We start from the raw sequence: 27,811 nt of genomic DNA, 5'->3' as shown, positions 1-27,811 counted from the left end.
TCCGATCTAGATGATAACTTTTTAAATATAACCCATCGTATTTTTTGCACCCACGTGCATGCGCCGATCGGCAACGATTATCGAATTTCAAACTCTCGTTTCACGACGAGAGAGGAAGTCGTCTGCCGGATGGTTTCTCCCGATACGAAAAACCTGTTGCTTCGGCGGCCACGCGAGTCGCCGCGCGTCGCTTACGCGTCGTCGCCGCCAGCGTAAAAAGCGGAGCTGGCGGCGGCCAAGTTCGCGAGGATCGCGAAATCGCGGATGGGCCCGACCCAGGCGAAGGCGAGTTAGTGATATATAGAGCAGGTGTCTCGCTCTCGAAATCGCGGAAAGTACGCGTGACGTCGGCGTCACTTTTACCCGCTCCCGTCGACGTACGTATACCTTCGGGTGCAAGCGTACTCGACGCCTCGTGGCCTCGATACACCTATCAACGTCGCGACGTTGACAGCGACGGCATGACACGAGACACGCGAAAAGCGTGCTCCAGACCGCTGGACGGCTCTTTTTCTCCAACCGAAAACGAACGCGGCCATCGGCGATCATGCGCGTGACCAAGTCGCGCAAACGCCGGCTACGGATACGATATTGCCATATTTGACAAGTATGTTGTCATACAAGCGTGCACTTACCTGAACGGCTAGTCCCGCTCGCAGCACGGACGATGGCACTCGACGAACACGGCGAGGACGACATCACCCGCATACCATACCGGACCGGCCATATTGTTTACTGAAGAGATATTCGACACAACTGCCTGAGCTCGCGCTGCGTCGCCTCCGGCAAACGAACGATCGTAGCGCCATCTTGTGGACAGCGAGAAATCAATATCGATAGATTGATCTTGCGCGCGTGATATTATCACGTGACGATAAGATATTGTTTATCGATGTTAATGATTTGGATAAATTACCCGTCGAGTAAAACTCTTGATAAAAACTTGCACATACGCTTTTCATAATCATGCTTTGCAGCTAGAACGTTTGTCACGTGTAGATTCTGTTGAAAGGTTATGTTTATTTTTTAATAAACAATGGGAAAAGTTGACATAGTTTCGCAGGAAAAGAAACCATCTACTGCATTAAAAAAAACACAGTCCAAGGTAATACACACAACACAATTTCCGATATAATTTTTTAAATAATATGTTTAATAGAGATTTCTTTATTTCACATTCATATATTTTAAGTTTCAAGTTTAAAAAGTAAGATTGTTTTTCTGTCTTCATTATAGAGGCAAAGAAAAAGAAAAAGTAATAAAGTATCATTAAATGGCATACATAAAAGTGAGTTAACGAAATCAAATACATCTAATGAAATATATACATTTACAAATATACGAAATAGTAAAAAGAAAAAGAAGGATGAGTCTAAGAACAAACCTGTTGCAAAAAATATAGAAAAACCAAATTCAATAAGATATCCAAAAGATGATAATAAAATAAAGGTATTTCAAAAAGCACAAACTAATCTAGATAGTAAAATAAAACACAAAAAGAGAAATCAGAGACAAAATCAGGATATGAAATCTAGTCAGACAAAAAATGATATTGCAAAAACCAATGTCTCTACAGCAAAACATAAAAAATTACAAATGTCTGCAAAAAAATCGAATCACTTTGAGCATAATGAAATAAAAATTCAAAATATTGAGAAAATAAACAAAAAGAAAATGAAGCAGATATCTATTAAAACAGAAACACAGCAAGTAGAATCTGAAAAAACATTGAAACTAAACAAGCATAAAATAAAGTTAAAACGATTAGAAAAAATGCTTGTCGATAAACCTAAGGCAAAAGAGGTTGTACAGTCACTTACACTGAGAGATAGAATGATGGCGCAATTAAGAGCTTCTAGATTTAGATTCATAAATGAGACACTGTATAATAACGAAAGTTCACAATCTAAAAGATATTTTAAAGAAGATCCTGATGCTTTTAAAGCTTATCATGATGGATATAAACAGCAACTTGAGCAATGGCCGGTGAATCCACTGGATGTCATAATATCATCAATTAAAAAAATGTTTGTATTATATTTCTAAACAAAATTTTTTTATATTATGTAAAATTTTTGAATATTATAATAATGATAATTATAGGCCAACAGACAATGTGATTGCTGATTTTGGATGTGGTGAAGCGCTACTTGCTGCTTCTGTTCCTCATAAAGTACATTCGTTCGATTTCATTGCTGTAAATGACACAGTAAAAGCTTGTGATATGGCTCATACTCCATTATTAGCAAACAGTGTCCACGTTGTTGTATTTTGCTTATCTTTAATGGGATCTAATCTCTCTGATTATATAATTGAAGCTAACAGAGTTCTTAAAAACAAGTAAGTATAATAACAATACTCTTGAGATATCAATAATCTTAAAAACAAGTAAGTATAATAACAATACTCTTGAGATAACAATAATATAAAAAATTAATACTTTTGTTTCAATAAATTTAGTGGTACTTTAAAGATAGCCGAAGTCGAAAGCAGATTTGAGAACGTGACAAATTTTATAAAACTACTAACAAAGTATGGTTTTAAAAATACATGGAAAGACTTATCTCATGATTTATTTTATTTCATGGATTTTAAAAAGGAAGAAGATATAAATATGAAAAAGAAAAATCTCCCTTCAATTACATTGAAACCATGCTTGTATAAAAAGAGATAAAATTTGATTATATTATTAAATAAAATTTTATAGAAATATATAAAATAAAATTTAAAATTTGCCTCTGTATAAATAAATTATATGCCAATATCATAAGAAATTATTCCATATTGTATGTTGATATATTACTATCTTTTAAGTACATATCAAACATTATTTGGATGATTAATCTATGTGCCTGCTTAAACAATATGCTATTCTTCAAAACATACTGCTCCATTAGGCACAAATTATAAGCATAGGAAAATGATGTTTCACATCAGTTTTATTTATATCAGATGTTATGAATATATAATTATTTATAAGAAAATTATTTTATTTTTTAATTGCATATAAATTTAATGAATTATTTTGCTATACACAATATATTGTCAATTTTTATATACATATAATTCACAAAAAATGATCTTTAACAACAAAATATATAAAATTACTTATTTTAATATATTTGTGCAAAATCCGCGAAACTCAATTTTTTAAAGGTCTTAATTGAAAAAAAAAAATTTTTTTTTATTTATTAATATAACAATTATATATATATATAATTTATAAACCTGCTCCTATCTGACTCATATGTATACCATCTAGAATATCTTCCCACTCATCTTTTAAATCTTCTGCTTTTTGCAATATTAAAAGCTGGAATTTATCAGAAAATTGAGTATTTGTATTAATATATTTTTTATTATATAACAACTTACTTTTGCTGCAGCGATAATTTGCATGACCATTTTATTACTTAAATATGGAATTTTTTCCTTTATTTCTCTTACATCAGCTTTTGCTATAGATTGTAGATTTCGATAGCCAGCCTTGTACAATTGACGAGCTCTACCCTGTAATAAAATATGTGTAAATACAGATAAATATATAGATTCAATTATATTTTTAAATATTATTTGAAACTTAGAAATAATATACAATAACTAAAAAAATAATTAACTCTTACTATTTTAACTGAAGGAAGTTCCATTAATGTTTCTAATTCCAACGGACAACAGTAAGATAATTTTTTACTGAATGCATTCAACATCTCAGTAAATGCCCAAAATTCGGGTAATTCCTATAAAATAATTTAAATATATAAGACGTGACATGAATTTTTTTCCTATTATATCTTTATTGTCAGGATAGTTTTATAATAAATCATTTGTTTACCTGGCAAAATCTTACTACAGAAGATGCAAACATTGAGACTGCATTTAAAAGATTTTGTATAACACCTCTGTTAACTTGATATTTCTCGGCGACAGAATAAACTGAGTGATGATTCCATAATTCATGTACTATTAAGGTCACATAAAATCTCTGAACTACTCTTTTCTCGATAGACTGTAAATCAAATCTTTTTAATTAAAACATAATTCGTAATATCGCATTTGATTATTTAATAAGTAACTGACCTTAGGCATAATACCATCACGTAATTTATTTGCTGTAGCTTCTGTTATTCCCAAAAGCCTAGCTATTTGCATTTGATTTTCACTCAAGTCCATTACCTTAAATAATGATGTAATATATATAATACTTATATAATGTATATATTTTAATATATAAAATCACAAATTATATAATTACCACATTATAATAAATATTGCCAATGGGAGTGATTTGGGATACACTGTCGTAAGGTGTAACAAGATATAAGAGATGAAGATTATCAATTAAAATTAAATGCTTTTGAGCAGTTTTTAAATCCTCATATAATGTGTACGCAGTTTTTAAATCAATTGGTCCTATAATGAATATAACAATGTTATAAAATATTATAAAAACCTAAATATACAGAATTAATGAAAATCTACCGCTCTCACCTTTCATTGCAGCTTGTCCCAAATCACAAAGTTGAAACTCGGTTTCGTTTGTAAAAGCGACCGTTTTTACTCCTTTTTTAATTGATGATTTTTCCATGTACATTGGTTCTTGAGATGGAATAACAACAGTTACATTAGGATTACCAATATTATGATCTTTACTTTTTACTTTTATCACACTACATTTTAATAACGCCGTTATCGTTTCGTCTGTAATTGCTTTCATGTTAACACCTATTCTATTTTGTTGAATATTAAGTAAAGTTCGAGCTGTCAATTTATGCAATTTGGACCTAGTTGTTGCCATATTTAATTGTATTGCACTAAGAATCAAATTATTAATCCCCCTATCGTTTTCTACATGTAAGCTACTCAATGAGTCGTCCATTTGAGAGGTCAAGAGATCTTTCACCTGTGGCATAAATCATTATTTCTTAAGAGATAAATAATTAAAATCAATTATATTAAGTATTTTTTATAAAAATTCTTACTTTATTAATTTCAGATCTTTTGCAAATAAGTATACTTTCTCCTAAAACTCCCATACCAGCACGACCAGCTCGACCAATCATTTGCTTATATCTACTTAAATTTAAGAACTGATTGCCAATATAAGGACTACGTAGTATTACCTAATAAAAAATAATATTATGAGCAACTCTAGTAATAATATTAGTTGCTTTTCATATTATTTTAATGAATTACCCTTCTTGCTGGCAAATTAACACCAGCTGCTAAAGTTGATGTGCAACATATTACACATAGAGTGCCTTCTCTAAAGGCATCTTCTAACAAACGTCGTTCTTCGGATGTGAGACCAGAATGATGATAAGCTACACCATATTTGACAGTTTTGCACAAAATAGGGCATAAATCTTCTTCAGCCTTAAGTGCACTTAACAAAGTTCTTTTTTTTTCTACTTTGTAATTGCTCAAACTTCTAAAACAATAATTTATAATACAATCATGTGTGTACTTAATATAGTTCTCTAGTTTTTTAAAATAATATTTAAAATAAATGAACAAAAAAATAATGTCTTACTTAGGCAAGACTTTAACTAATAATAAAGCCACATTTTCACAGTTTTTACGACTTGAGCAGAATATAAGACACGAATCCTTTGGTACTACTTCCATTACCAAACCCCCAATTCTATCTGGATCTAACATTGCTATATCTTCTGAGTACTTTATAACAGAATTATTAATTTATTATTTAATATATTATCTGTTGTGCTTACAAAAACACCTCATAAAATAAAATATAATTAAATCACCTTGTAATCGTTACTGCTCATATGTACTAATAATTCCTCGTTATTCAAATTAACTACCCAGATATCATTCTCACATTTCACATATTCCATTATTTCAACTGGTCGAAAATTTTGAGAATATGTGTCCGCATTGAGAAATTGTGCAATTTCCTTTAAATTACCTATTGTTGCACTCATTCCAATTAAACGTATTGTATCTATAAAAAATTAGTCAACTCTTCAAAAAAGTAATTTTTAGGAAATATTTACATTTTCTATTTAATTTCGTTTAAATATCTGTAATTACCATTGAAAAACATTATCTTTGTAAGAAGTCCTTCTAATGTAGCGCCTCTTCCTCCAGACTCTCCAAGTAAATGTAACTCATCAATGACTATAATACCAATCTGAAAAATATTTTAGCATATTAAATTAATGTTCAGTTATATATAATCCTGGTAATTAACTAATAATATTTTAACTGACCTCAGCTAAACGTTTCGTTTCTATTAAACTATTTACAAGTCCTACAGCTTTTTCTATAGTACAAATGTAGATGCTATTTTTTCTCCGTCGTTTAATTGGTGGATAACGTCCTTTTGTACCAGCATATTCCTCAACTAGAAAACCTAATTTTAATGCTAATATAGCCATTGATTGGACCTGTAAATTTACTCAATTAATAACATACTAAATGAACTCAATTAATAACATACTAAATCTTACATAAATTGTTACACATATATGTTTTATTTGATATGTTACTTTAAAATATCATACCTTTTCCTGCACCAAAGCTACATATGGGAGTATAAAAATTGTATTTTTCTTGTTGCATATAATTTCTCTGAACATTAATATCTCTGCAACTAAAGTTTTGCCACCACTTGTTGGTAAAGCATAAATTAAATTCTTTTTAGTTCTAATAGCTAACTTTAGACATTCATCTTGCCATTCTGTGTCAAAAAATTTAAATAAATTTATATTTTCATAGAAATATATTTAAACTTTATTGATTTATATAATTACAACTTACGATATAATTCATTAATCCCTTTAATTTCTTGAATCAATTTTTTCACAGTTAGTGGTAAATCATAAAATATAGAACACTTTGTGGGACTTGTATTTTCATTTATTTTCATTTCTGAGTTTAATTCAATATTTTTTAAACACAGTTGTTTTTTTGGTTTGTTATATTCATTCAAACTTCTAGATTTGGATTTTAAAGTTGGCGATTTATCACCATCTTTTTTATAAGAGCTATTTTCTAAAGTATCATCATTAAAATTTGTGATATATAAATACGATATATTAGTCAATTTATCTTGGGATGATATATTTTCACTTGCTTCATCTAAAGATACTTTTCCAATGATTTGTTCTTTAACATTAGATAGTTCAGAGTTTGTGTCTTCTTTACAAAATGTATTAAATACATCATAACTAATATCAATATTACTACAATCCTTTAGAATAATTTCTCTTTCATCCTCGAACTGAGCAAATACTTGATTCATTAATGACTCATCTTGCCATTCATTTATGTTGGGAGACACACTTTGTGATATTTTTGATGAAACAGTTGGACTGGTTTTAGTATTTTGCATCTGTCTTTTAGAAACCTGTGTTACTGAGACATTGTGTTTCTGAGAAGAATCATACCTTTCGGAGCAAGTATGTAGAGCAAGTATGCTATTGTCAGATTCTATATTACACAATAATGTGTTATCTAACGATAACAGAGATTCAACAGCGTGTGGTGATTTTTGCCTTTTGTCATTTTCCAAAAATATTTTGCAATTTTCCTTATCTGATATTTCCATTTGACAAAACAATTTTAAAAAAACAAATCGTCACAAATTAAATAATTTGCACTTTATAAGTAACTGTTAAATTGCGAAAAATTTTATTGAAGAATTGTTATTCAAAACAATTCTACAGCGCAAACCAATTCAAGCCGCCAAAATCACAATAGTGATCAAGCGACATTTTCATATCTGAATCTGAAGTGTATCGAAAACCGTAACCTCTCTTACGATCATATGATTTACACGTCTCGATAATAGTTCAAACAGAGTTCAGCATTTCATTAATAGAATAAAATGCCGAAAAAGAAAACTGGTCAAAGAAAGAAAGCCGAGAAGCAGAAGCTTCGGCAGAAAGAAATCAGAGCTGCTAAGGAACAAGTAGACTTGGCAAAATTTCCTTGCAACTCTGTCATGGTAAGTCCTAGTCGATATTATATATGACAAAAATATTGCATATGACATAATTATTACATTTATGTTATACAGGAATGCGACAAGTGTAATAAGAAGCAAAAGAGTCGAGCCTTCTGCTACTTTTGTCAGAGTGTACAACGTTTGCCCATGTGTGCACATTGTGGCAAGATCAAGTGCATGTTGAAAACAGGAGATTGTGTAGTACGCCATCCTGGCATCTTCACCACAGGATTAGGAATGGTGGCAAGTAAATCTACATTTTTGTTAAATTATAAAAGCATTGCCTTGAACATATAACGGTATAAAAAATTTTATACATTTATTATATTACAACCGATTGTTTTAGGGAGCCATATGTGATTATTGCGAAGCTTGGGTTTGCCATGGAAGACGTTGTCTCACCAGTCATGCTTGCATTTGTCCACTGACGGATGCCATTTGTCAGGAATGTGAGAGAGGAGTTTGGGATCATGGTGGAAGGATATTCAAATGCTCATTCTGTGATTGCTTTTTATGTGAAGATGATCAATTTGAGCATCAAGCATCTTGCCAAGTATTGGAAGCGGAAAATTTCAAATGTAATAACTGCAATAAGAAATATCGCATTTTTTATTTTAAATTTAATTCTGATTTTACACATATATATAAATCATTTATATGTGCATATATAAATTGAATTTTAATATTTTTAGGTCAATCATGTAACCGTTTGGGACAATATTCCTGTCTCAGATGTAAAACTTGCTATTGTGAAGATCATGTTCGTAGAAAAGGTTTTAAATATGAGAAAAATAAACCTATTCCATGCCCAAAATGCAGCTACGAGACATCTCAAACTAAAGATTTAAGCATGTCCAGTAAGCATTAATCAAAGTTTTAAATTTAAAGAGACATAATTTGATCTAATTTACTATATGCTTCTTTTTATAGCAAGGAGCCACAAATTTGGTAGACAAAATCAAGGTGGTCCATCTGAATCTGATGATGAAAATGAATATGATTATGGTAAGTTAAAATTCTAATTTTAGTGAAGATTTTAAGATTTCAGTATTATACTTTCATATATATTTGTTCATATATTTGAGAATATATTTGTGTTATGTGATAGGAAATCAAGATTCTTGCTTTGGAACTAGTACTTATGCCAATAACGATGAAGACAATGAAAATGATGACGACGACGATGACGATGATGATTACGATGATGACGAAGATGATGATGATGAAGATGGTGATAATGATGAAGAATTATCAAGTACAGATGAAGAAGAGAAAGATACTAACATACAACAAGCTTCAAATAGTAATAATAAAGCTTAACACATATATTTAAAGATATATAAAATAGCAATAATTGAGAATAAAATGTTAATTGTCAGGAAATTTAATAAAAGTAGTCAGAAGGAAATATGAATATTCTTGAAAAACGAATTCCAATATTTTAAGATAAAAATTTACAATTTCTAGGTATTCACATAGAATATTTAAGTTTTATAACCCTTCAAACAGTAATCTATCAAAAATATAATTAACATTAATTAAATAAAAACCTAATATATATTAATTGAACAAATATACTGTTGAATATAATAAGAAAATAATCGTGAAGAAATAAACATTACATTTATTGTACAGGAAATTTTTTACGCAGTTTAAATAAAAATCTTATACAATCATACATATATAACATGTATACATTTAGATATGCGTTATACACGTAATGTAGTATATTCAGATGGAAATGCAAAAGTATGAGAACCAAGAGCACTAACACTAGGTAACAATCCCGCATTTGGTATAATGTTCCATGATAATGTTAATGTTATATTTTTATTTCCTCTGCAAAGATAAAATATATACATATAGATCATATACATTTACATCTACAAATTTGTCGATAAAAATTACAAAAATTTTATTTATGCAATAATCTTTAAATATTTATAATTATTCATATTTGATAAACTTTATATATTTTACCTGAGCCCTTTGCCATCATCCCAGAAATAATACTTTGTATTCATATTCTTGAAATCAAGTGCAGCATTATCTCCACGAAGCACTATCTTATCCCATACTACTACCTGCCAATAAAAATAATAGATATTTAAGATATATAAAAGAAATTTAGGCAGATTTATACATATTGCAAATTAATAAATCTGAAAACAAACCTGATTAAACTCATTATTTTGTGTCTGATATTCTGCTGTGAGGTATAAGAATAATTGCTTAACATTCCAATTAAATAATGGAGTAAGATGTAAAAAATTTTGTAAGGTAAATAATTTGAAATATATAAATTTAACACAATTATTTTATACGATAAATTTATCTCTTAAAATTATCTGTATTTTCTATAATATTAATATATATAAAGCAAAAAATATATAGTTTTATAGTTATATAGATAAACTTATATAAATTATATATTTGATTTTACGTATAAGAACATTAGAAATATTTGTATAATATTATATGTAAAGGATATCAGTTTTTAAGTCAAAAGTTAAGTAACCCAAATCATTCTTTTCCCTTGATGCACTATAATCTGGTACATTTTTTCTGCAAAACAAGGCAAACTTATAGTGATTATTGTGCAAGATCACAAGTAGCAAATATCAATTTTCGACATATTGAAATATAGATTTGCATATAATGACATTTACATTCGAATCATGAAGAATTTGTATTCTTGTAGAGCATGAGATACAAGTACAATATGGATCTCTTGATAGAAATGTGTGCATAATTTAATTGAGATACCAAGAAGATTATGACATATTTATCGTACTTACACAATAACTTTAACTGTATTTAGCGTTGCATTTGCTCTATAATCGATAAATACTGTTGAGAGAAAACAGCAAAATGTAAGACAAGCAGACACGCTTAACGTATATGCTAAAATAGCATTTCCACGTGTTAGAACCGTATGCATTATTGTGTCTTGCTATCGGTGATTATTTGTAGCGTTTCTGTCAAATTAAAGTAACTAATTGATACAATTGTGTTTCAACGAATTTCTAACCAACATACATTGTTTTCCCTATCGGAACCATCAAAACTCTCAACGTCATAAGTTCAACGTGACAGATTCACCGGTTTGCGTTCGTAAATAAATCCATACAAGAGAAACGAGAATAACACAGTAGAACGCACGTAGTTAAAAAAGAACAGACTTGAATTATAGTGTTCCTAAATACGTTCACAAAAGCCCGTTTAGGAGTGAAGCGTAGAATATGTTCTAAGGTCCATATTCTGAATCCTCTTTTATCGATAAAAGTGCCTCTAAAAGTGGCTTATAAGCCTTCTGATTGGCTATAAGCCACTTTTAGAGGCACTTTTATCGATAAAAGAGGATTCAGAATATGGACCTAAATGATGTGCATAAGAGAGAAATTAAATATTATAAATATAAATATTTTTTCGGTGAAAGAGAAAATCGTGCAAGACACGTGCGTTTGTAAAATCATTCATAAAATCATCAGATTTCATAAAATTTCATAAAAAAAGTTGCATTATATCGTCATTCTGCCAACATTGAGAGAAATATTTTCGAACATCACACGAGGGATTGTCGGCCCTGAAAGCGAAGTGGACCACAATCTGGACGGAGGGTCGTGCGGCCCGGTTATTTGGACACGTTTGTGGTTATCAAGTTTGACAATAAACATCGAGCCGCGTTGTATGACTTGGAGTTAACGATTCGCCAGCATGGGTGAGTCAAAGACCGATATTTCTCGATATATATTAATACCATGCCATAAATTTTTGCCCTGTAAAAATAAACGTGACACGTCGTGCGCGCACTATACTACCTGCTACCGACGTGTTATCCTTATCCTTACGATAGTTTATGCGAAATTTTGACGGTATATTCTTTTACAGGTGGGTTACTCAGTTATTTTCGTAATCTACTCGGTAACCGTGAGATGCGCATTCTGATTCTGGGTCTGGACGGTGCCGGCAAGACTACGATTTTGTACAGGTTTGCACGAGTCTTGTATCTCAGTGACAGGCTGTCATTTGTGTTTACGTGATGTGTGTCTACCATTAAATCGTTTTGACATGGATTTTTATATTCAGAAGCTATTAGAGATTAATTTTAAATATATCTCCTCTTAATTATCTCTTAATTGTATACTGTATATCATATAGAAATATTGTATATTCTATATTAATTGATCGTGTGTTTTTATTGCATTGATAAGTTAGACATTAATTAGTTGTATTTGATAATTTTTGAATTGCGAAATATATTGAGAATAAGAAGTTCTTTAACTAATAGACTTTATACATATTAGGTTGCAGGTAGGGGAAGTAGTAACTACAATACCAACCATAGGGTTCAATGTAGAACAAGTTACTTACAAAAATTTAAAATTCCAAGTATGGGATCTTGGTGGTCAGACAAGTATACGGTATGTTATAAGCTTGTGTGTGTAGAAACTTGTTTTTCTCCAAATTTACAAAATTAAAAATTGTATTTATCTTTAAATTTCTGCTATACATATGTATATATCAGTTTTTATGTTTCATAAATTTATTTCAGACCATACTGGAGGTGTTACTATTCAAACACAGATGCGATAATTTATGTGGTAGATTCAGCAGATAGAGATAGAATAGGCATATCAAAAGATGAATTACTTCTCATGTTACAAGTAAGTAACATTTTTATTATGAGTAATTTTGTATATAAAATAATAAAGAATAGTATTATTTTATATTAATACAGTCATTTCTCTTAACGACATTATATGATTCAAAATGTATCTTAAATAAATAGGAAGAAGAACTACAAGGTGCAATCTTGGTGGTATTAGCGAACAAACAGGATATGGCAGGATGCCTTAGTGTCGCAGAAGTCCATCAAGCACTCGGATTGGACGCTCTTAAAAATAGAACCTTTCAAATATTTAAGACTTCCGCGACGAAAGGTGAAGGGCTCGATCAAGCAATGGACTGGTTGTCAAACGCACTGCAGAGTAGAAAATGATTAACATTACATCAGTATAATTCATATTCATATTCGAGCCTTACAAGGGGACTAGTCATAAGACTGTCACTTTGAACGTGTCGCCGGATTGCCACCGGACACGATGTTCTGTTTATTTATTGTAATTAATCTATTTTAAATATCTTTTGCAATTTATACTTGCAAAATCACTATATTTTCTAATGCCAAGAGTGCGCAATAAGGGAATTATTTTATCTCTTTCTATGTGATTTAAAATATCGTTCTCTTTAGAGAATTCTTTCCACTTAGATTCTTTGCACTAATAGGTATCTCGTATGTTGCTGTTACACATGTGTGAGTAACAGTTAGTTAATATAATAATTTGTTTAAAATCGTCCTATTTATTTAATCTCAATGATAAATGAACTCAATATAAAATTGTAAATTATGTATTTGTAATGAAAACACATGCGTATTGGTATAAAATAAAATATACAACTATAAATCAATATTAAACAGAATCGAGATAAATTTTCGAAAAAAATTTGATCTTGTAAAACAAAAATAATTCAATACAAATATCTATGCATAATATATTGCTATCTCGATGTATCTTAAAGTATGAAATACTTTTTTCAAACATGATAATACAAATAAAACGAATATATAATATGAAACTCAATGCAGATAGGGCACAATAGAAAATAATATCATATTAATATTTATAAAAATTAATAAAGTTAATGCTGTCTTGTGAAAAAATCACATTAATGTTAAAAATGATACCATTTTCAAAGATATATCTCCTATACATTTTCTAAGTTACATAGTAATCTTTTTAATTGAAATAATTAATTTTTACAATTTTATAACAAATATGCCAAATAGTAAGTCATGATTGGAATAATATATTTCCCAATGCATACTTATTATATTTACTGAGTAGCATATTGAATTTTGATAATTTATATACTGAAAAATATATAACAAATACAAGAATATATATTATATTATTTCATAATAAATATTTAAGATACTGACTTATGTAAATAATAATAATTTCGTTATTTTTGTAGAAAGAGTATTTTATGTAGTAGCTTTTATAAAATGCGAACCTACCTATAAGTTGCAATTATTTTTTTTTACCATTCCGGAATACCAAACCTTTGGATTCGTTTCGCTTTCGCAGCCATATCCATTCGAGATTTTACTCTCATATAAAATATTGGACAGTCACGACTGAAATCATATGTTTGAAAATAATTATTTTGAAACATATATCTTTGATGTTTATTATTTTTAGATATATATGTATCAAATTCAATATACAAATATATCTTTTTATTTCTAGAAAGAATGTACAGTATATATTACAAATTAATACAACTAACTTGGAACATATAACTTCTTGATGGAGACTTCCTTGACATCTTTGGCATTCTGTCCACAGTCTAGAAAACTTCTCTTCTAATTTCTGTTGGGCTTGCAATTCATTGTGAAATAATTCAGCCTCTTGAGATTCGCAATGCTTGCATACCGCCTTGTCTTCTCTGTCCGATGGTAAAACAGCTTTACAACCCAAACAAGTCTCCTTTTTACGTGTGAAGGCCGCAAGAGCTCCAACTTGCGAAGTTGCAATGCATCTTGTGCGCGTATGATCACCTTTTAGAAGAAGTGACTCTGCCTTCTCACCGAGAATGGGTTCGAAGATACGTACAAGAGGTTTCGCTAATTGATTTTCTAGATAATAAGTTGTGTCTATCGGGATACTATTCTGCAACGCGTAAACAGGATCTTCCGCCTTTTGATATGCTGGAGTACCTTTAGCTGCGCTTGTAAATACATATGCCACTCTGTCGCCAAGTTTTGGCGCATTTCCGGCATCTCGTTTCTTCATTTTTGCCGCTAATTCGACGTGCGCTTGCTTCGCTGCATAATCTGTCTTTGTCAGTTCTTTCGTAATGACTAATTGAGAAAGATCGATACGATTACATAGGAGATCACTTATGACTTGTTTAGCATAATCGACAGCGGCATGTGGATTTCTATAACATTTATATTACATCTATATAGTATAAGCATATATAATTTAAGTAAAGCATAAAGAAATGTACCTTTCGATAAGCAATATTTGCAAACAGGTATTCATCATATTCGCGACTAATGGACAGTTATCTCTGCGCACTGTTTCAAGACCTTTACAATCCATTTTATCATATTTATCGGGTTTTGTAAAGTAAAGGCCAGCATAACGTTTCTTGTTAATCAAAAGATACGGGAAATATACTTTTTCAAATTCCAGTTTTATAGGTTTGATAAATTTGGATGTCACATAGTCGGCCGCTTTTTTACCGAGTTCCATTGCATCCTCTATAGATTCCACGCCAAATTTTACCATAACGGAATCAGTGTCGCCATATATGACTATTGCATCATTCTTGTATCCATTTTCTATTCGAAAGTGGTCCTCCACTTCTTGCTTCGTTTGTTCTATCATAGTTCGTCCATAAGCGGTAACACTCTGCAATTATATTTGTTATGAATATTTTACATTTTTCATAATAAATATTGCAAAATTTTCCTTTTGTTAAATGTTTCATGAATATTGACAACTTACAGCAGATATTTCTAAACATGGCAATTTTCCCATTTGTGCACCCGTGAAACCATATACCGAATTTGCTGATACTTTTAAAGCGTATTGTCTACCATCGAGTACTTTTTGTTTCAATGGATCCGTTTCTTGTTTTAATTCCGCTTTTGCTTTTTTTCTAGCCGCCAATAAATTTTCCAAAATTTCAGGTAGAATTCCTTTTCTTACAGTACTCTTCATGAATAATGAATTACTAGGAGTTTCAGTGATTTGATCCTCCTGAATATTAAGCTCTCTCTTTTTAGCAACAGTTAATAATGTTGTATAACATAAATTGTGTGCCATAATAATGCTAGGGTACAAAGAACTGAAATCTAAAGTAGCTATTGGACTGTTGTAATAGCCACGTTTAGGTTCAATAACAGTAGCTCCTTCAAATTGCTCATCAGTAGCATGGCCTTGATGTACTGGTATTAAATAATCCTTCTCTCGAGTCTAATAATAAAAGTGTTTAATTAGGTATTAATATTAAAGCAATTATTTCTCTTGGCAACTATAAAATTTATTACCTTGCGTAACAGTTGTGAAACAACTTTGATTTGTTGTCCGCGGGTCAATAAGCTAGAAATAGATACTCCTGTGACTCTTGCCATTTCCATATAAATAATTATACACATTAGTTTGTCTAGTAATCTGAGAGGCAAATATGCATCTTTCAAACAATATACAGCAAGACGTCGACGTGTCTGTGAATTTCCGTTTTGTAGACTCGTAATATCTTTATAATGAACATCTTCTTTTTGTTCTTGAAGAAAATGATACGATACAGCATTTAGAGAGTAAGATCTCAGTTTATAATCTCGGACCAATACCTGATATACATTTATATATTTTTATTAGACATATAAAAAAATTATGCTTATCATTATGAATTACCTTACCAATAATAAATCAAATGGAACTCTTCCTTCAAAATTGATCGATTTGTTCTCACGACGACCCAGCTGTTTGCTTTGCAATACACGATCCTTGATAACAGACTTTATATTCTTTATTCGACCAAGAAAATTGAAATTTTTAACATTGAGATGTTGCGCACGATTAATTAAATATGGGAAATCAAAATTGTTTATGTTATATCCTGTGAAAATGTCAGGATCTAATTGTCGTACAAAGTCAGCCCATTTCTTGTAAAAAAAATAAACAATATATCACAATATTAAAAACATTTTTTCTACAGTAGACTTCATTAACAAAACTTTTTTTTCTACAAGTTAGTATAATTAATTTACCTCCAACATTAAATTTTCTTTGTCAAAACTCAATACTTGACAACCAACAATAGGTGCACAAGTATTAAGAGTAAAAATATTTTTTAAAAATGGTTCAGATTCACCCTGCATTATAACCATATTCGCAATTTGTATCACTGGATCATGTTTTGCTTCTGGAAAAATACCTATAAAAGAGATTTGTAATTAGATTCATGCGATAAAAAGCATTAAAGCTAAAAAAAATATTAAAAAATAATAATAGTTACCTTCACGTCCAGCACATTCGATATCAAAACTAAGAATCCTAAATGGAGCTAGTTTTGACCATTCACCTTCTGGTGCATGAACTATAAAGTTATCCCATGCAACATCTACTTCCAACTGACATCGTGTAGTTAGCTCTAACATATGCCCATATTGGCCACGTAATTTCCAACTTTTGGGTTGTAATTCAATCCAAGAGCAGCCAACCACTGATGTATCAACCATGAACCTTGTGTGAATATTTAAATATATATAAATATACACACAACAGATTCAATGTTGTAATTTTAATACAAATATTGAAAAAGGTGAATACTAATACATACCTAATATCAAAATCAATGTTACTTTCAAAAGCTCTATAGTGATAATTAAATATAGTATATACTGTATCTTGTTCTAGTAATCTTTTGCAAGGTGCTATCAATTTTGGAACTGCTACTGTAATTTTTAAAAATGGTAATTTATCATTTCCTCCATATCCATATATTGATTGTTTGTAGACTAATTTAACTGCTAAGATGGCTTCTTGTATGTTATCAGGATTTGACTTCATATCTTTTTTCACAGCTTGATTTAGAGCCTCCTGTATTAACAGTATAAAAATTCTTGTATTAGTTATTACTTAAACTATTACAATTGAAATAATATATTTTCTTTTAAAATGAATATATACCTTAAATGGCTTGCAATGGTTGTTTGTAAAATTTGGTGGTGCTGATACAAATAAATAGGGACAAAAGCCATGAACATGACAACAAATGGAATTTCCAAGTTCTGTCACACCAAACATTCTCATTATGGGTACAGGTCCCACTTTGCTACCCGGCATTCCAGGTAAAGGTTTACCTACATATAAATTTATATGTGTAAATATTAAAACTTTCTTATCGTTAATAAATAAATATCTCGATAATAAAATTATTACCTATGTAATGGTCAATTTCTATTTGCTGAAATGCTAATGTATCAATTTGTGGATTCAAAGGTGGCGGCGAAGGTCTGCTCCACTTTGCAGATGTATTTTCTTGTTCAGGTCCCTAAGAAAATATATATTATCTTGGATACATCTAGTTTACAAATGCTAAGTATTAAAAATATAGAAATAAATCATGTACTATCATAAATATAATTAAATCATACTTCTCCAATTATTAATGTTTCATCTGGAAAATCATCTGTAAAATCATCATCTCCATAATCCATAGTGGCTAATTCTGGTGTCTCTTCATCTTCATCTCTGTTTATGACAAAACGAATATAAATATTTTAGAATCCTCTTGATTAAGCACAAAAAATTGTGTATAAAAATAATGATTTAATATCGTAAAATTATTCAAAACAAGGAAAAATTTTTTTTTTTTTTATATTTTAGTACATATATATAAATCGCACATAACATTCAACAATAAAAATTTACTTAAAAGATATATAGATATAATTTGTTTAAATTTATTATATGTAAAGATATTTATTTAATCAGAAATCATAACAAGCATCATATAAGGCATAATATTATGTTAAATTATGTTAGAAATACAATAGAAACAAAAGTGCAAAAAGAGGTTAATAAATGTGATAGATTCAATAACAAAACTAGTTACCTCAATTTAGCCTTCTTGACTACACCTTTAGGCGCTGAAAACGGCTTACGCCTTATTTTACTCATGTTTCTTTTCGTAATATTTATAATATTTATGAGAAATAAAATGGAAAGGAACTACAAGCTTTTCAATTATAACTAAGGAAAGGCGGGAACCATGTATCCGGATGAGTGCGCATGCATGGTCTTCTGTAGAGACCATTGAACTATGGGTGCATCCAGAAGCACAACCGCTCACTGAGCGGCTAAGTAGCACTCGAATGTGATTGGTGAATTCGAAGATGAAACCAATCACATTCAATTGCTACTTAGGCCGGAATTCATAGTCCGATCTTAAGCCTACGGCACACGGTACAATTTTTCGTACTAGATTTGATAAGATTTAGTAAAATATTAGAAATGCTGCATTCTGATTGGTGCATTTTTAGTATTTTATTAAATCTTATCAAATCCAGTACGAAAAATCGTACCGTGTGCCGTCGGCTTTATATTCAAGATCATCTTAAGTAAGTTTTGAAAATGTACGGCTATTTCATTGGCTGAACAGAATCTTAAGACGACCTAAATCCGTAATCACACTACGGATTGCGGACTTCGTTGTGATTGGAGTTGACCAATCAGAGTCGACAAATTGCTTTATTCTGATTGGTCAATTTCAACTACAACCGAGCCCGCAACCCGTAGTGTGATTACGGCTTAAGACCAGACTTAAGACAATCTTGAATATAATGGCCTTCACACATAAAATTCCATAAGACGTAAGCGTAAGACGTAAGCGTAAGGAAATCGACCAATCACGGTCGAGCAGTAAGGCAGCCATATTAAAACGTAAAGGGTCGTCTACAATGGCCGTAGCATAAGGTTGTAAAGACCGTAAGCGAAATGAACCAAATCCATTTCCTACGAATTTCGTGTGTTTTACGGCGGTCGCGCATACGCAGTCACGGAAGAATTCTGCATTCTTAATTCTGATTGCGCGTCCGCCGTAGAACATACATCGTAGCCGTAGGAAATGGATTTGGTTCATTTCGTTTACGGTCTTTACAACCTTATGCTACGGCCATTGTAGACGACCCTTAAGAATTCCGATTTGTTGATTTTCTTACTGCTTACGTCTTACATGCTTATGGAATTTTATGTGTGAAGGCCATAAGATCGGATTATGAATTCCGGCCTATGAATTCCGGCCTTAGCCGCTCAGTGAGTGGTTGTGCTCACAGATATCTATACTATAATATATAGTATAGATGTCTGTGGTTGTACTTGTGGATGCACCCTATAATTCTATAGTTCAATGGTGGAGACACTGAAATCAAAGAACGAATTAACTACTTTTGATTGGTCCGCCATTTTTCTTACTATTCCCGCTGATTTTTAAATCTATTAATAAAAAATACAATAAAATAAAATACAATTTTAATATTTTTGTGCAATAATACTTTATTGATACAAAATTATTATTATAAATAATTATTATTTGTTATTATTATAAATAATTATTATTTATTAATAATTTCATAATTATTATTTATTATTATTTAAATGCAAAACGCATAGCCATAGATTTGCTATCGTCTATCATATATTTTGTTTAAATTATTTTTCTTTTTTATCAAAAATTTTTAGCCTAAAAATTATAAATCTTTTTATAATTTTAAGAAACAAATTGTGGCAATATATGTTTCGCTTTCATATTTTTACATTTGTCTATTAAAAATAATTTTAAATTAATATTTTTCATATTATTAAAATATTTACTGTAATATTGAAATATTCGTTTTAAATTAATTGAAAAATTCGTTTTAGTTTTAAGAATTTTGAAATGTTTGATATATTAATACATTGATATATTAATTATTGTAAATGCAAGATGCTTATATATATTAAATAAATTTCCAATATAAATAAGTTTTGTGTTCTCTCTCTTTCTCTCTCTCTCTCTCGTTTTTTTCGACTCGACTTACGATATAAATTTTATATATTTTCGCAAAACAAGTATGTATTTCTCATATAGTAAGTTATACAATATATAGACCATTTTATATATAAATCATTAAGATACTCCAAAAATGTTTCAAGTATTTCTTCCTTTATGCAAAATATGATCTCAAATGTTCCATTTTAATATGGTAAACATTTTTTTATATTATTTTATTATAGTCTTCATAGCTGCAATATTTTTTTTATATTTAATGCTCTATATTATATAATACAATGTTAATTAAATTATAAAGTGTAACATAATTATAAAATATTATTATTATTATTATTAGCAAATTTATAATTCTGTACAAGCTGTCTTCTTATATCTAATCAGTATGCTTATGTCTCTGTCCAATGCATCCTTTTCTTGAAGTCTTCGGATTGTTATGTTTGTCGCATCCCCTCGTCCCAAAACCATAGGAACGCTTATTCTTTTTCTTGTGATATTCATCGGAATATCTATCTGTGGCCATTTGTTCTCATGCATTCTTAACATATTCAAATCATATTGAAGTCTTTTTTTTCTATTCTCTATTAATGTCTTTTATTTCACACATTTTATTCAAAAATATTAATATAATAATATAATAAATATTAACATATTAATATGTATTAATTAATTAATATATTAATATAATAAATATAATTTTTGTGTACCTCTCTTAGTCTGACTCTTCCCCTTCGACCTATCCGGCATGGGTGACCCTACCACTAACTATATGGCCGGTATTCATAATTTATTCTTATATTTAAGATTTAAGTGAATTGGAAAATGTTATACAACAATTTTAATAATTGAACGAAATCTCTCTTAAAACGCGATTTAAGATTATACTTAAAATGATCTTAAATATAAGAATAATCTATATGAATATCGGCGTACGTTATCGCCGGCATAGCTCTTAGGTTCATAAGAGTACGCAAACCTCCTCACCCGGCAAATGCCTTCATTAAGGTGGAGATACATCGAGGAGGAAAAATTTTTTCATTTTATTTTTATTTTCTTTCAATAGAGGGTTTAATATAAAAGGTAATGTAAAATATAATTTGAAATGTAATACAAAATAATTTATTACATGGAATAATTTATTACGTGAAAATGTCCAAAATATACGTATAATATAAAATTTACTAAAAATTTTTGCACAATTCACACAAGACTGATTAATGACTGATTAATTACGTGATATTTATTATTAATAATCGATATGCAAAATAGAATTTAATAAGTTTTATGTAACTATATTTTTATGTATATATATATATTAATGACTTTTGATCACGATTATATATATATATATATATATATATATATATAATCGTGATCAAAAGTCATTAATAAAATTATTGATTGTTTTTTCGATTGTAAAAGAAAATATTTGCATTACTGGCGCATTTTGTATAGATCATCAAAGGAAATATTGAAAACGCGTAAAGATAGAGCAAGCTTCGATATAAATCAATGATTAAAATACAAGATAAATAACTATTTAAATTTTGTGAGAAAACGCGAAAAATAAATAAATCGACAATATTCGGAATATTCGATTACGATATGCATAATTTTTGTAATATAATAATCGAAACCGTCAATAGACAGCGCGCGACATAATTATTATCACACACAAGTGCGAAGATATTTCGACAGACATTTAAAGTTTGTAATATTTGCAAATATAAAATTCATCCGATTATCCGATTTATTTGCGATTAATACGCGATTTTATATAAATATCGCGATCGAAAAAATACGTATTTAAAATATATATTGTATCTCGTGCATGATTAGTTAAATAAAATAAAGTGAATTTCACAACTTTACACAATTTTAAATATAATTAATATATAATTAAAAAATCGCGTTATCGCCACGTTTAATAGAGAATTGAATCATTTTATCAAGGTCCCTCTAATAATTGATGTAATAATAGAATTTAATAAGATTTATATAGTGTAAACAATCGCGATTAAAACAGTCACTAATAAAATTTTCGATCGTCTTTTAATTATAAAACAATATTTGCACTATTAGCGCATATTGCGCGGACTATTAAAGACAATATTCAAAGACGTGAAAAGATAGACAAAGCTTCGATGTGTAAGTCAATTAAATTATAAGATAATATTAAATTATAAAATAAATCGCAATTTAAAATTCACGAGATAACGCGACAAATAAATAAGTCGATAATATTCGGAATATTTAATTGCGATACGTATCATTTTTATAATATAATAATCGTAGCTCTCAATAGACACGAGTGCGATATAATTATTATCACGTATATATAGAAAATTCAAGATATTTTGATAAACATTTGAGGTCTGTAATTTGCAAATATACAATTCACCGACAGATTTACTTGCGAATTTTTATAAGATAAGTTACGATTTAAAATTCGCGATAAAACGCGATGAATAAATAAATCCATAATATTCACAATATTCAACTACGTATAATTTTTATAAAATAATAATCGAAGCAATCAGATACGCGGGTGACATACCAGTAATATCCGATAAAAAGAGGAGCGATTTTAAAAATGGAGAACGATTAACATCTTGTTTCTACATCAGATTTCGTAAGATCAATCTGCGAAGAAAAGTTAAGTGATCCATTGAAAGTCGGGAACTTCACTGTAGGAGGGAACGAATCCTGGATCTTCCGAACTATTCCCGATAGCAATGATTTCAATAATAAATCAACGACAATTCCCTCGTCATTATCTTCAATTCACGAAATTGATATGCACATCAGAAAACATGTTCTTCCATTATTACGAAATATATTTCTTTATTGAAAATTAAATGGATATAACGACTTTTTTTATTGAAATGTGATTACGAACAATTATATTTATAAATAATAAAATACATGCATTATTGAAGTTTGTGTTAAATGTGCGAACACATATAATTTGGGGTACCGTTCGCGCGCGCGAGACGAACCGAACCCAATATCAACAAGATTTAAAAAATTTCAATTCGAACAGTGTGCAAAATAAAATAAATCATATAATTTTAAATAATTAATTCTGGATTAATTCTCTAGATTCTTATTCTTATAATGTTTAAATTAATAATTTCTTTTCTTTTAATCAATATCTTACTGATATAGGGGTACCCATTCGATTTGTCTCGAAATTTTTAAGTATTCGCACATTTTATGTAACATTCATGTATAATTTCGCGTATATATAATATATAACATTATTAAAAATTATAAAAACATTTTGGATACGTGAATATATTTTATTATACATATATATAAATATATGGTATATACCTAAAAACTAATATTTCAAAATGGCGATGGATGTCCAATACCTGCAAATAGTTTCTTAAAAGAAACTAAAAATTAATGTTAATATCCCCAGCACCTGAAAATAATTTTTCAAAAGAGACAAATTATATTAATTAAAAATATATTCGTTCGTAATCATTTTTATCAAAAAATTTATACAAATTAATTACAATATGAAATTTCTTGAAAAACTAAAATTTATACACAACGCTATATCCATATTTAATCTACTATTAAATCTTTCTGGCATTAGACAATAATAATTCCAATCCTAATAATGATAGAACATTTATAAACGAAGAAAAGAAAAGATACATTTCTCTCATCTAAATATATATTATTTAAATTAATTCGACGTTAAAGAAGCGTATCGTCGTTGAATTACTACCGAAATCATTGCTTTCGGAAATTGCCAGGAAAACCTGGGATTAGTTCCTTCAATCTTACAATAAAAATTCCCAATTTTTAACAGGGCACCGAATTAGACGTCGCGAATGGATCTCACAAAAACCGGTGAGAAATAATTCTCCATGATGAAAATCGTTTCGACTCCTCGGCGGTACGAGCCACGCAACTTTCATTAACGTTTATTTAACGGAAGGAACAATGATAACTTTTATTAAAACGACAATCTCGTCTAAGAACGCGAAAAAGAACGCGAGAAAAACACGATGTTTTCGCAACGGTAATTTATTAATTTATTTATGAATATTTTCCGATACGAAAAAAAAATTCGTAAATACAAATATAACTGAAAAAACAAATTATTAAATTCATAATAATTAATTCGCGATTCTATAATATCGAAGGTGATCGTTAAATTTTGTGAAGCTAATATTTAATCGTTGACTTATCACATCGAATCTTCACTCTCTTATTCGACATTTCTTTATATTTAAATAGCAATATTTAGGAATATTATCTGACGAGAGGGACGGAGATAAAATTCTTCTGTTAAAATGATAATCTTGTGTAAGGACGTGAAGAGAACGCGGAAAGAACACGGTATTTTCGCAATCATAATTTAATAATTTATTTTAAGAATATTCAGTTCCGCGCAATATGGAATTCATAAATAAATAAAGCTAACGGAAAGCATATCATTAAATTTATAATAATTGACTCGCGATTCTGTAACGAAGGCGTCCGTCAAATTTTATAATGCTTATATTTAATCAATAATTTAGCATCGCATTTTTACATTTTATATAAAAATTTTCCGAATTTATTATGACTCTTTGACATGAAAATACAAACAGTTACTCTTTTATGAATATTCCAAAAATATATACTCCAGAAACAAATACTTTAATTTAATGAATTATTATTATGTTAATTACTATTATGTAATCATTATACGTATACTTTCGATAATTTTTCGTGTAATTTACATAAGAATTTACAATCGTAAATACAATTTCATATAATATAATTATAGTCACAATTGTATTGTATTTTACAATTAAAAAATCAATGTTAGATTATAATTAAAATACAATTATAACTATTTATAATTTATAATTTACAATTTACAATTTACAAATTTATGATGCTATCAATATCAAATAATAATATTCCATTTATTCAAATATTTAATAACATCGATATAATAATTTGATATTAATAGCATTAACATTTGGATTTAATATTATATTTGATTTAATACACATATATTTTTAAGTTTTAAAATAAAATATAACATGTTAAGATTTCTTAAACGTTAATAATTATGCAATTTCTTTAATATTTCTGAAGATAATTTTCTGAAGATAATTTTGATAATTTAAATTTCACTTTTAAAACATTTTTATTTTTAAAACATATTATATTTATTTTTACAACGTTTTTAAAAATAAATTCAACTTAATTAAGATAATTTTAATTTACCCCTAGGATTATTGGAATATTAAAAGAAAGAATGAATCTTACTTAATAGCCCTAACAACCCTACTATTAAAGGATTCTAATAATTTTAATAGCTCCAACAATCCTACTATTACAGAATTCTAATGATCTTAAGAGCCCTAACAACCCTAATATTAATAGAAGAATTCTAATGATTTTACTTAATAGCCTTAACAACCCTACTTCCTGATTAACTAAAATTATTCGAGATTTGAGGAACCTATCTCTAATCATCACCTCACCTAATCACGTATATATTTTAGTCACGTGCCCTAACCGCGTGCCCTAACCGCGTACCTTAACCGTACTCTTCAGGCCAGTTGAACCTACCTTTCGTTGATCCTGGCCACTTTCTTTCTCGATCTCTAATCAGAGATCGAAGAAGGAGATAATTACTCCTTCTTTTGCCGGATAATTACCGGCAAATGAGCGTGAAATATTTACGCTCATTTAGTAACGATCGTTCGATTTCACGATCGTTCGTTAAATATTGAATATAACTTTATTTTAACTGAAATAAAGCCAAATTACTACAAATTTCTATAAATTATATTTTATAATAAAAAGTAAAATTAATGTGTGTATTTATCATATTACAAATTATTTAATTAATTAATCATTTGGCTTTATATTAAGTTAAAGTACAGTTTAAAAACAATATCTACAAACAAATTCTACGATGGATGAGCTATGAGCAATTAGAAGATGAGTGCGTATTATAAGGATAAATTAGCATCAAAAATTGATAAAATTGATAATTGTTAATGCATGTCCTTTATTTAATAAATTAGACAAAATCTTTACAACAAAATCTTTTCTTGATCTCTTCTTTTTTTAATTAATATTTCAATATATTTTCGTAATAGATGTAAAGCATAAGTTCGAAAGAACTTATTAAAATTATTTATTTTAATTTAATTAATTTAATTTAATTACTTAATTTAATTAATTTAATTTAATTATTTAATTTAATTTATTTAATTTAATCCATCCTAGCTCATCCATTTTAAGGCAACGGATTTATCTACAATCTACAATCTACATCTACATCTACATCTGCAATCTCTACGAATCCGTTACCTTAAAGTTAAATAAAAATTTTTTTCACTCACCGGCACTGATGCGCAACAGCGGAGTTGTTGTTATCGAAGCTAGTTGTCTGTAACATACAAATATAAAATTCATTTATAATAATGCTCACAAAATGCAATTAATATTTTAAAAAAATTTTATCGCGCGGAATTTTATATCCGGTGTGTAAAATAATAAGCAGATAAACACGTATGGAAAAATTTTATAAATTTTTGAAACTGTTTTTTAAATAGAAAATTTTATATGACTTTTATAAAAATCTTTCTCTTTAATTCATTTAAATAATAAGATCGAATTATTGTTCGTGTATAACAAGTTAACGATTTATAACAATTAATATATAAATAATAATATTCACCATCAGGTTGTTCCGCCGGTGCAGGATGCCTCTCCTAGGCCTGCTCCTCCTCTCAGATCATCAGGGTTGTTGCATCGATCTATATATCTATAACATACAAAAGAAGATTCCAATGTAGCAGCGTTCAAAATAATTAATATTTCAAAAATTATTGTATACATTGAATTTTATATTCGATGCATATAATAATAGCAGATTAATAAAATAATTCTATAAATTTTAAAAAACATTACTAATAATTCTCTTATAACTTTATAAAAGTGTTTACACCTTTACAAGATTATAGCTTTAATTTAAAAATCTTTTTCTTTAATTCTCTCTTATTTAACACGTTAACCCTGGAAAAAATGAGACGTTTGTTTGGCGTTTACATGAACGTTTGTGGAAGTTCGTCGAGAGTTTAAAAACGATTAGTAAAGAGTTTGTAGAACAAAAATTGCAACACTGCAGCGTTTAAAAGACGTTTGTACGTTATAGCGTAAACGTAAACGTTTGAAAAGTCT

The 27,811-nt window shown here is 29.1% G+C and overlaps 7 protein-coding genes across 13 annotated transcripts in view; 3 read left to right on the top strand and 4 right to left on the bottom strand.

Moving 5' to 3' along the window:
- Atp8b (ATPase phospholipid transporting 8B) overlaps positions 1 to 760 on the bottom strand; it is a 50,550-nt gene extending 49,790 nt beyond the window's left edge. For all 6 annotated transcript variants that reach the window (XM_083097399.1, XM_083097403.1, XM_083097404.1 and 3 more), the window contains exon 1: positions 636 to 760. The gene's annotated coding sequence lies outside the window, so the exon portion shown is untranslated. The remainder of the gene's footprint in view (positions 1 to 635) is intronic.
- LOC145970555 (ribosomal RNA-processing protein 8) lies at positions 238 to 3,557 on the top strand. The gene is made up of 4 exons (XM_083097412.1): positions 238 to 1,105; positions 1,237 to 2,027; positions 2,104 to 2,340; positions 2,461 to 3,557. The coding sequence occupies exons 1-4, from the start codon at positions 1,037 to 1,039 to the stop codon at positions 2,672 to 2,674; spliced, it is 1,311 nt and encodes a 436-aa protein (XP_082953538.1). The 5' UTR covers positions 238 to 1,036; the 3' UTR covers positions 2,675 to 3,557.
- Positions 2,979 to 7,966, bottom strand: Mus301 (mutagen-sensitive 301). The gene is made up of 15 exons (XM_083097411.1): positions 6,781 to 7,966; positions 6,525 to 6,700; positions 6,231 to 6,407; positions 6,052 to 6,151; positions 5,766 to 5,962; positions 5,531 to 5,676; positions 5,194 to 5,428; positions 4,980 to 5,120; positions 4,489 to 4,900; positions 4,253 to 4,410; positions 4,078 to 4,173; positions 3,833 to 4,006; positions 3,624 to 3,737; positions 3,376 to 3,510; positions 2,979 to 3,313 (listed from the first exon to the last, which is right to left on the bottom strand). The coding sequence occupies exons 1-15, from the start codon at positions 7,568 to 7,570 to the stop codon at positions 3,221 to 3,223; spliced, it is 3,144 nt and encodes a 1,047-aa protein (XP_082953537.1). The 5' UTR covers positions 7,571 to 7,966; the 3' UTR covers positions 2,979 to 3,220.
- Noa36 (zinc finger protein 330 homolog Noa36) lies at positions 7,277 to 9,377 on the top strand. 2 transcript variants are annotated; one of them, XM_083097415.1, is made up of 7 exons: positions 7,277 to 7,421; positions 7,814 to 7,969; positions 8,042 to 8,212; positions 8,316 to 8,547; positions 8,662 to 8,826; positions 8,900 to 8,974; positions 9,078 to 9,377. In XM_083097415.1, exons 2-7 carry the CDS (start codon positions 7,850 to 7,852, stop codon positions 9,287 to 9,289), a joined length of 975 nt encoding a protein of 324 aa, XP_082953541.1. In that variant the 5' UTR covers positions 7,277 to 7,421; positions 7,814 to 7,849; the 3' UTR covers positions 9,290 to 9,377. The 2 variants fall into 2 exon arrangements, with proteins under 2 accessions (XP_082953541.1, XP_082953540.1); XM_083097414.1 differs by lacking the exon at positions 7,277 to 7,421 and having other exon boundaries at positions 7,498 to 7,969.
- Positions 9,378 to 9,573: 196 nt separating this feature from the next.
- Spase22-23 (Signal peptidase complex subunit Spase22-23) lies at positions 9,574 to 11,100 on the bottom strand. The gene is made up of 5 exons (XM_083097418.1): positions 10,768 to 11,100; positions 10,461 to 10,534; positions 10,144 to 10,232; positions 9,950 to 10,053; positions 9,574 to 9,808 (listed from the first exon to the last, which is right to left on the bottom strand). The coding sequence occupies exons 1-5, from the start codon at positions 10,908 to 10,910 to the stop codon at positions 9,679 to 9,681; spliced, it is 540 nt and encodes a 179-aa protein (XP_082953544.1). The 5' UTR covers positions 10,911 to 11,100; the 3' UTR covers positions 9,574 to 9,678.
- Positions 11,101 to 11,314: 214 nt separating this feature from the next.
- Arl1 (ADP ribosylation factor-like 1) lies at positions 11,315 to 14,210 on the top strand. The gene is made up of 5 exons (XM_083097416.1): positions 11,315 to 11,690; positions 11,861 to 11,960; positions 12,277 to 12,393; positions 12,525 to 12,636; positions 12,762 to 14,210. The coding sequence occupies exons 1-5, from the start codon at positions 11,687 to 11,689 to the stop codon at positions 12,969 to 12,971; spliced, it is 543 nt and encodes a 180-aa protein (XP_082953542.1). The 5' UTR covers positions 11,315 to 11,686; the 3' UTR covers positions 12,972 to 14,210.
- Pold1 (DNA polymerase delta 1, catalytic subunit) lies at positions 12,619 to 18,848 on the bottom strand. Its single transcript, XM_083097410.1, has 14 exons — positions 18,668 to 18,848; positions 18,207 to 18,303; positions 17,992 to 18,103; positions 17,740 to 17,912; positions 17,390 to 17,649; positions 17,066 to 17,292; positions 16,818 to 16,984; positions 16,467 to 16,712; positions 16,095 to 16,397; positions 15,550 to 16,020; positions 15,047 to 15,453; positions 14,324 to 14,977; positions 14,052 to 14,171; positions 12,619 to 12,953 (listed from the first exon to the last, which is right to left on the bottom strand). The coding sequence occupies exons 1-13, from the start codon at positions 18,730 to 18,732 to the stop codon at positions 14,075 to 14,077; spliced, it is 3,279 nt and encodes a 1,092-aa protein (XP_082953536.1). The 5' UTR covers positions 18,733 to 18,848; the 3' UTR covers positions 12,619 to 12,953; positions 14,052 to 14,074.
- Positions 18,849 to 27,811: the final 8,963 nt, after the last annotated feature.

Source organism: Camponotus vicinus, unplaced genomic scaffold, assembly GCF_025532165.1.
Source record: "Camponotus vicinus isolate PSW18456_S1 unplaced genomic scaffold, iyCamVici1.0 SCAF_4, whole genome shotgun sequence".
In the NCBI taxonomy this organism is placed as follows: Eukaryota; Metazoa; Arthropoda; class Insecta; order Hymenoptera; family Formicidae; genus Camponotus; species Camponotus vicinus.
The sequence above is the reverse complement of the archived record's forward strand: the minus strand, read 5'-3'. Positions and strand labels throughout refer to the sequence as shown.

Bases quoted from the DNA above. Each gene is read 5' to 3' on its own strand.
- LOC145970555 (XM_083097412.1), top strand. From the start codon at position 1,037: ATGGGAAAAGTTGACATAGTTTCGCAGGAAAAGAAACCATCTACTGCA. The intron at 1,106-1,236 runs GTAATACACACA...TCTTCATTATAG, and splicing joins TAAAAAAAACACAGTCCAAG to AGGCAAAGAAAAAGAAAAAG. The intron at 2,341-2,460 runs GTAAGTATAATA...CAATAAATTTAG, and splicing joins AACAGAGTTCTTAAAAACAA to TGGTACTTTAAAGATAGCCG.
- Mus301 (XM_083097411.1), bottom strand. From the start codon at position 7,570: ATGGAAATATCAGATAAGGAAAATTGCAAAATATTTTTGGAAAATGAC. The intron at 5,677-5,765 runs GTGATTTAATTA...TCTGTTATAAAG, and splicing joins TGAGCAGTAACGATTACAAG to TACTCAGAAGATATAGCAAT. The intron at 4,174-4,252 runs GTAATTATATAA...TCATTATTTAAG, and splicing joins GCAATATTTATTATAATGTG to GTAATGGACTTGAGTGAAAA.
- Noa36 (XM_083097415.1), top strand. From the start codon at position 7,850: ATGCCGAAAAAGAAAACTGGTCAAAGAAAGAAAGCCGAGAAGCAGAAG. The intron at 7,970-8,041 runs GTAAGTCCTAGT...TATGTTATACAG, and splicing joins TTCCTTGCAACTCTGTCATG to GAATGCGACAAGTGTAATAA. The intron at 8,975-9,077 runs GTAAGTTAAAAT...GTTATGTGATAG, and splicing joins TGAAAATGAATATGATTATG to GAAATCAAGATTCTTGCTTT.
- Spase22-23 (XM_083097418.1), bottom strand. From the start codon at position 10,910: ATGCATACGGTTCTAACACGTGGAAATGCTATTTTAGCATATACGTTA. The intron at 10,233-10,460 runs ATATCCTTTACA...AAAATTTTTTAC, and splicing joins AACTTTTGACTTAAAAACTG to ATCTTACTCCATTATTTAAT. The intron at 10,054-10,143 runs GTTTGTTTTCAG...TTTTATTGGCAG, and splicing joins AAAATAATGAGTTTAATCAG to GTAGTAGTATGGGATAAGAT.
- Arl1 (XM_083097416.1), top strand. The intron at 11,961-12,276 runs GTTTGCACGAGT...TATACATATTAG, and splicing joins AAGACTACGATTTTGTACAG to GTTGCAGGTAGGGGAAGTAG. The intron at 12,637-12,761 runs GTAAGTAACATT...TTAAATAAATAG, and splicing joins AATTACTTCTCATGTTACAA to GAAGAAGAACTACAAGGTGC.
- Pold1 (XM_083097410.1), bottom strand. From the start codon at position 18,732: ATGAGTAAAATAAGGCGTAAGCCGTTTTCAGCGCCTAAAGGTGTAGTC. The intron at 16,985-17,065 runs GTAACTATTATT...TCTCTTTTATAG, and splicing joins CGAATGTGCTGGACGTGAAG to GTATTTTTCCAGAAGCAAAA. The intron at 15,454-15,549 runs GTAAGTTGTCAA...ATATAATTGCAG, and splicing joins CATGTTTAGAAATATCTGCT to AGTGTTACCGCTTATGGACG.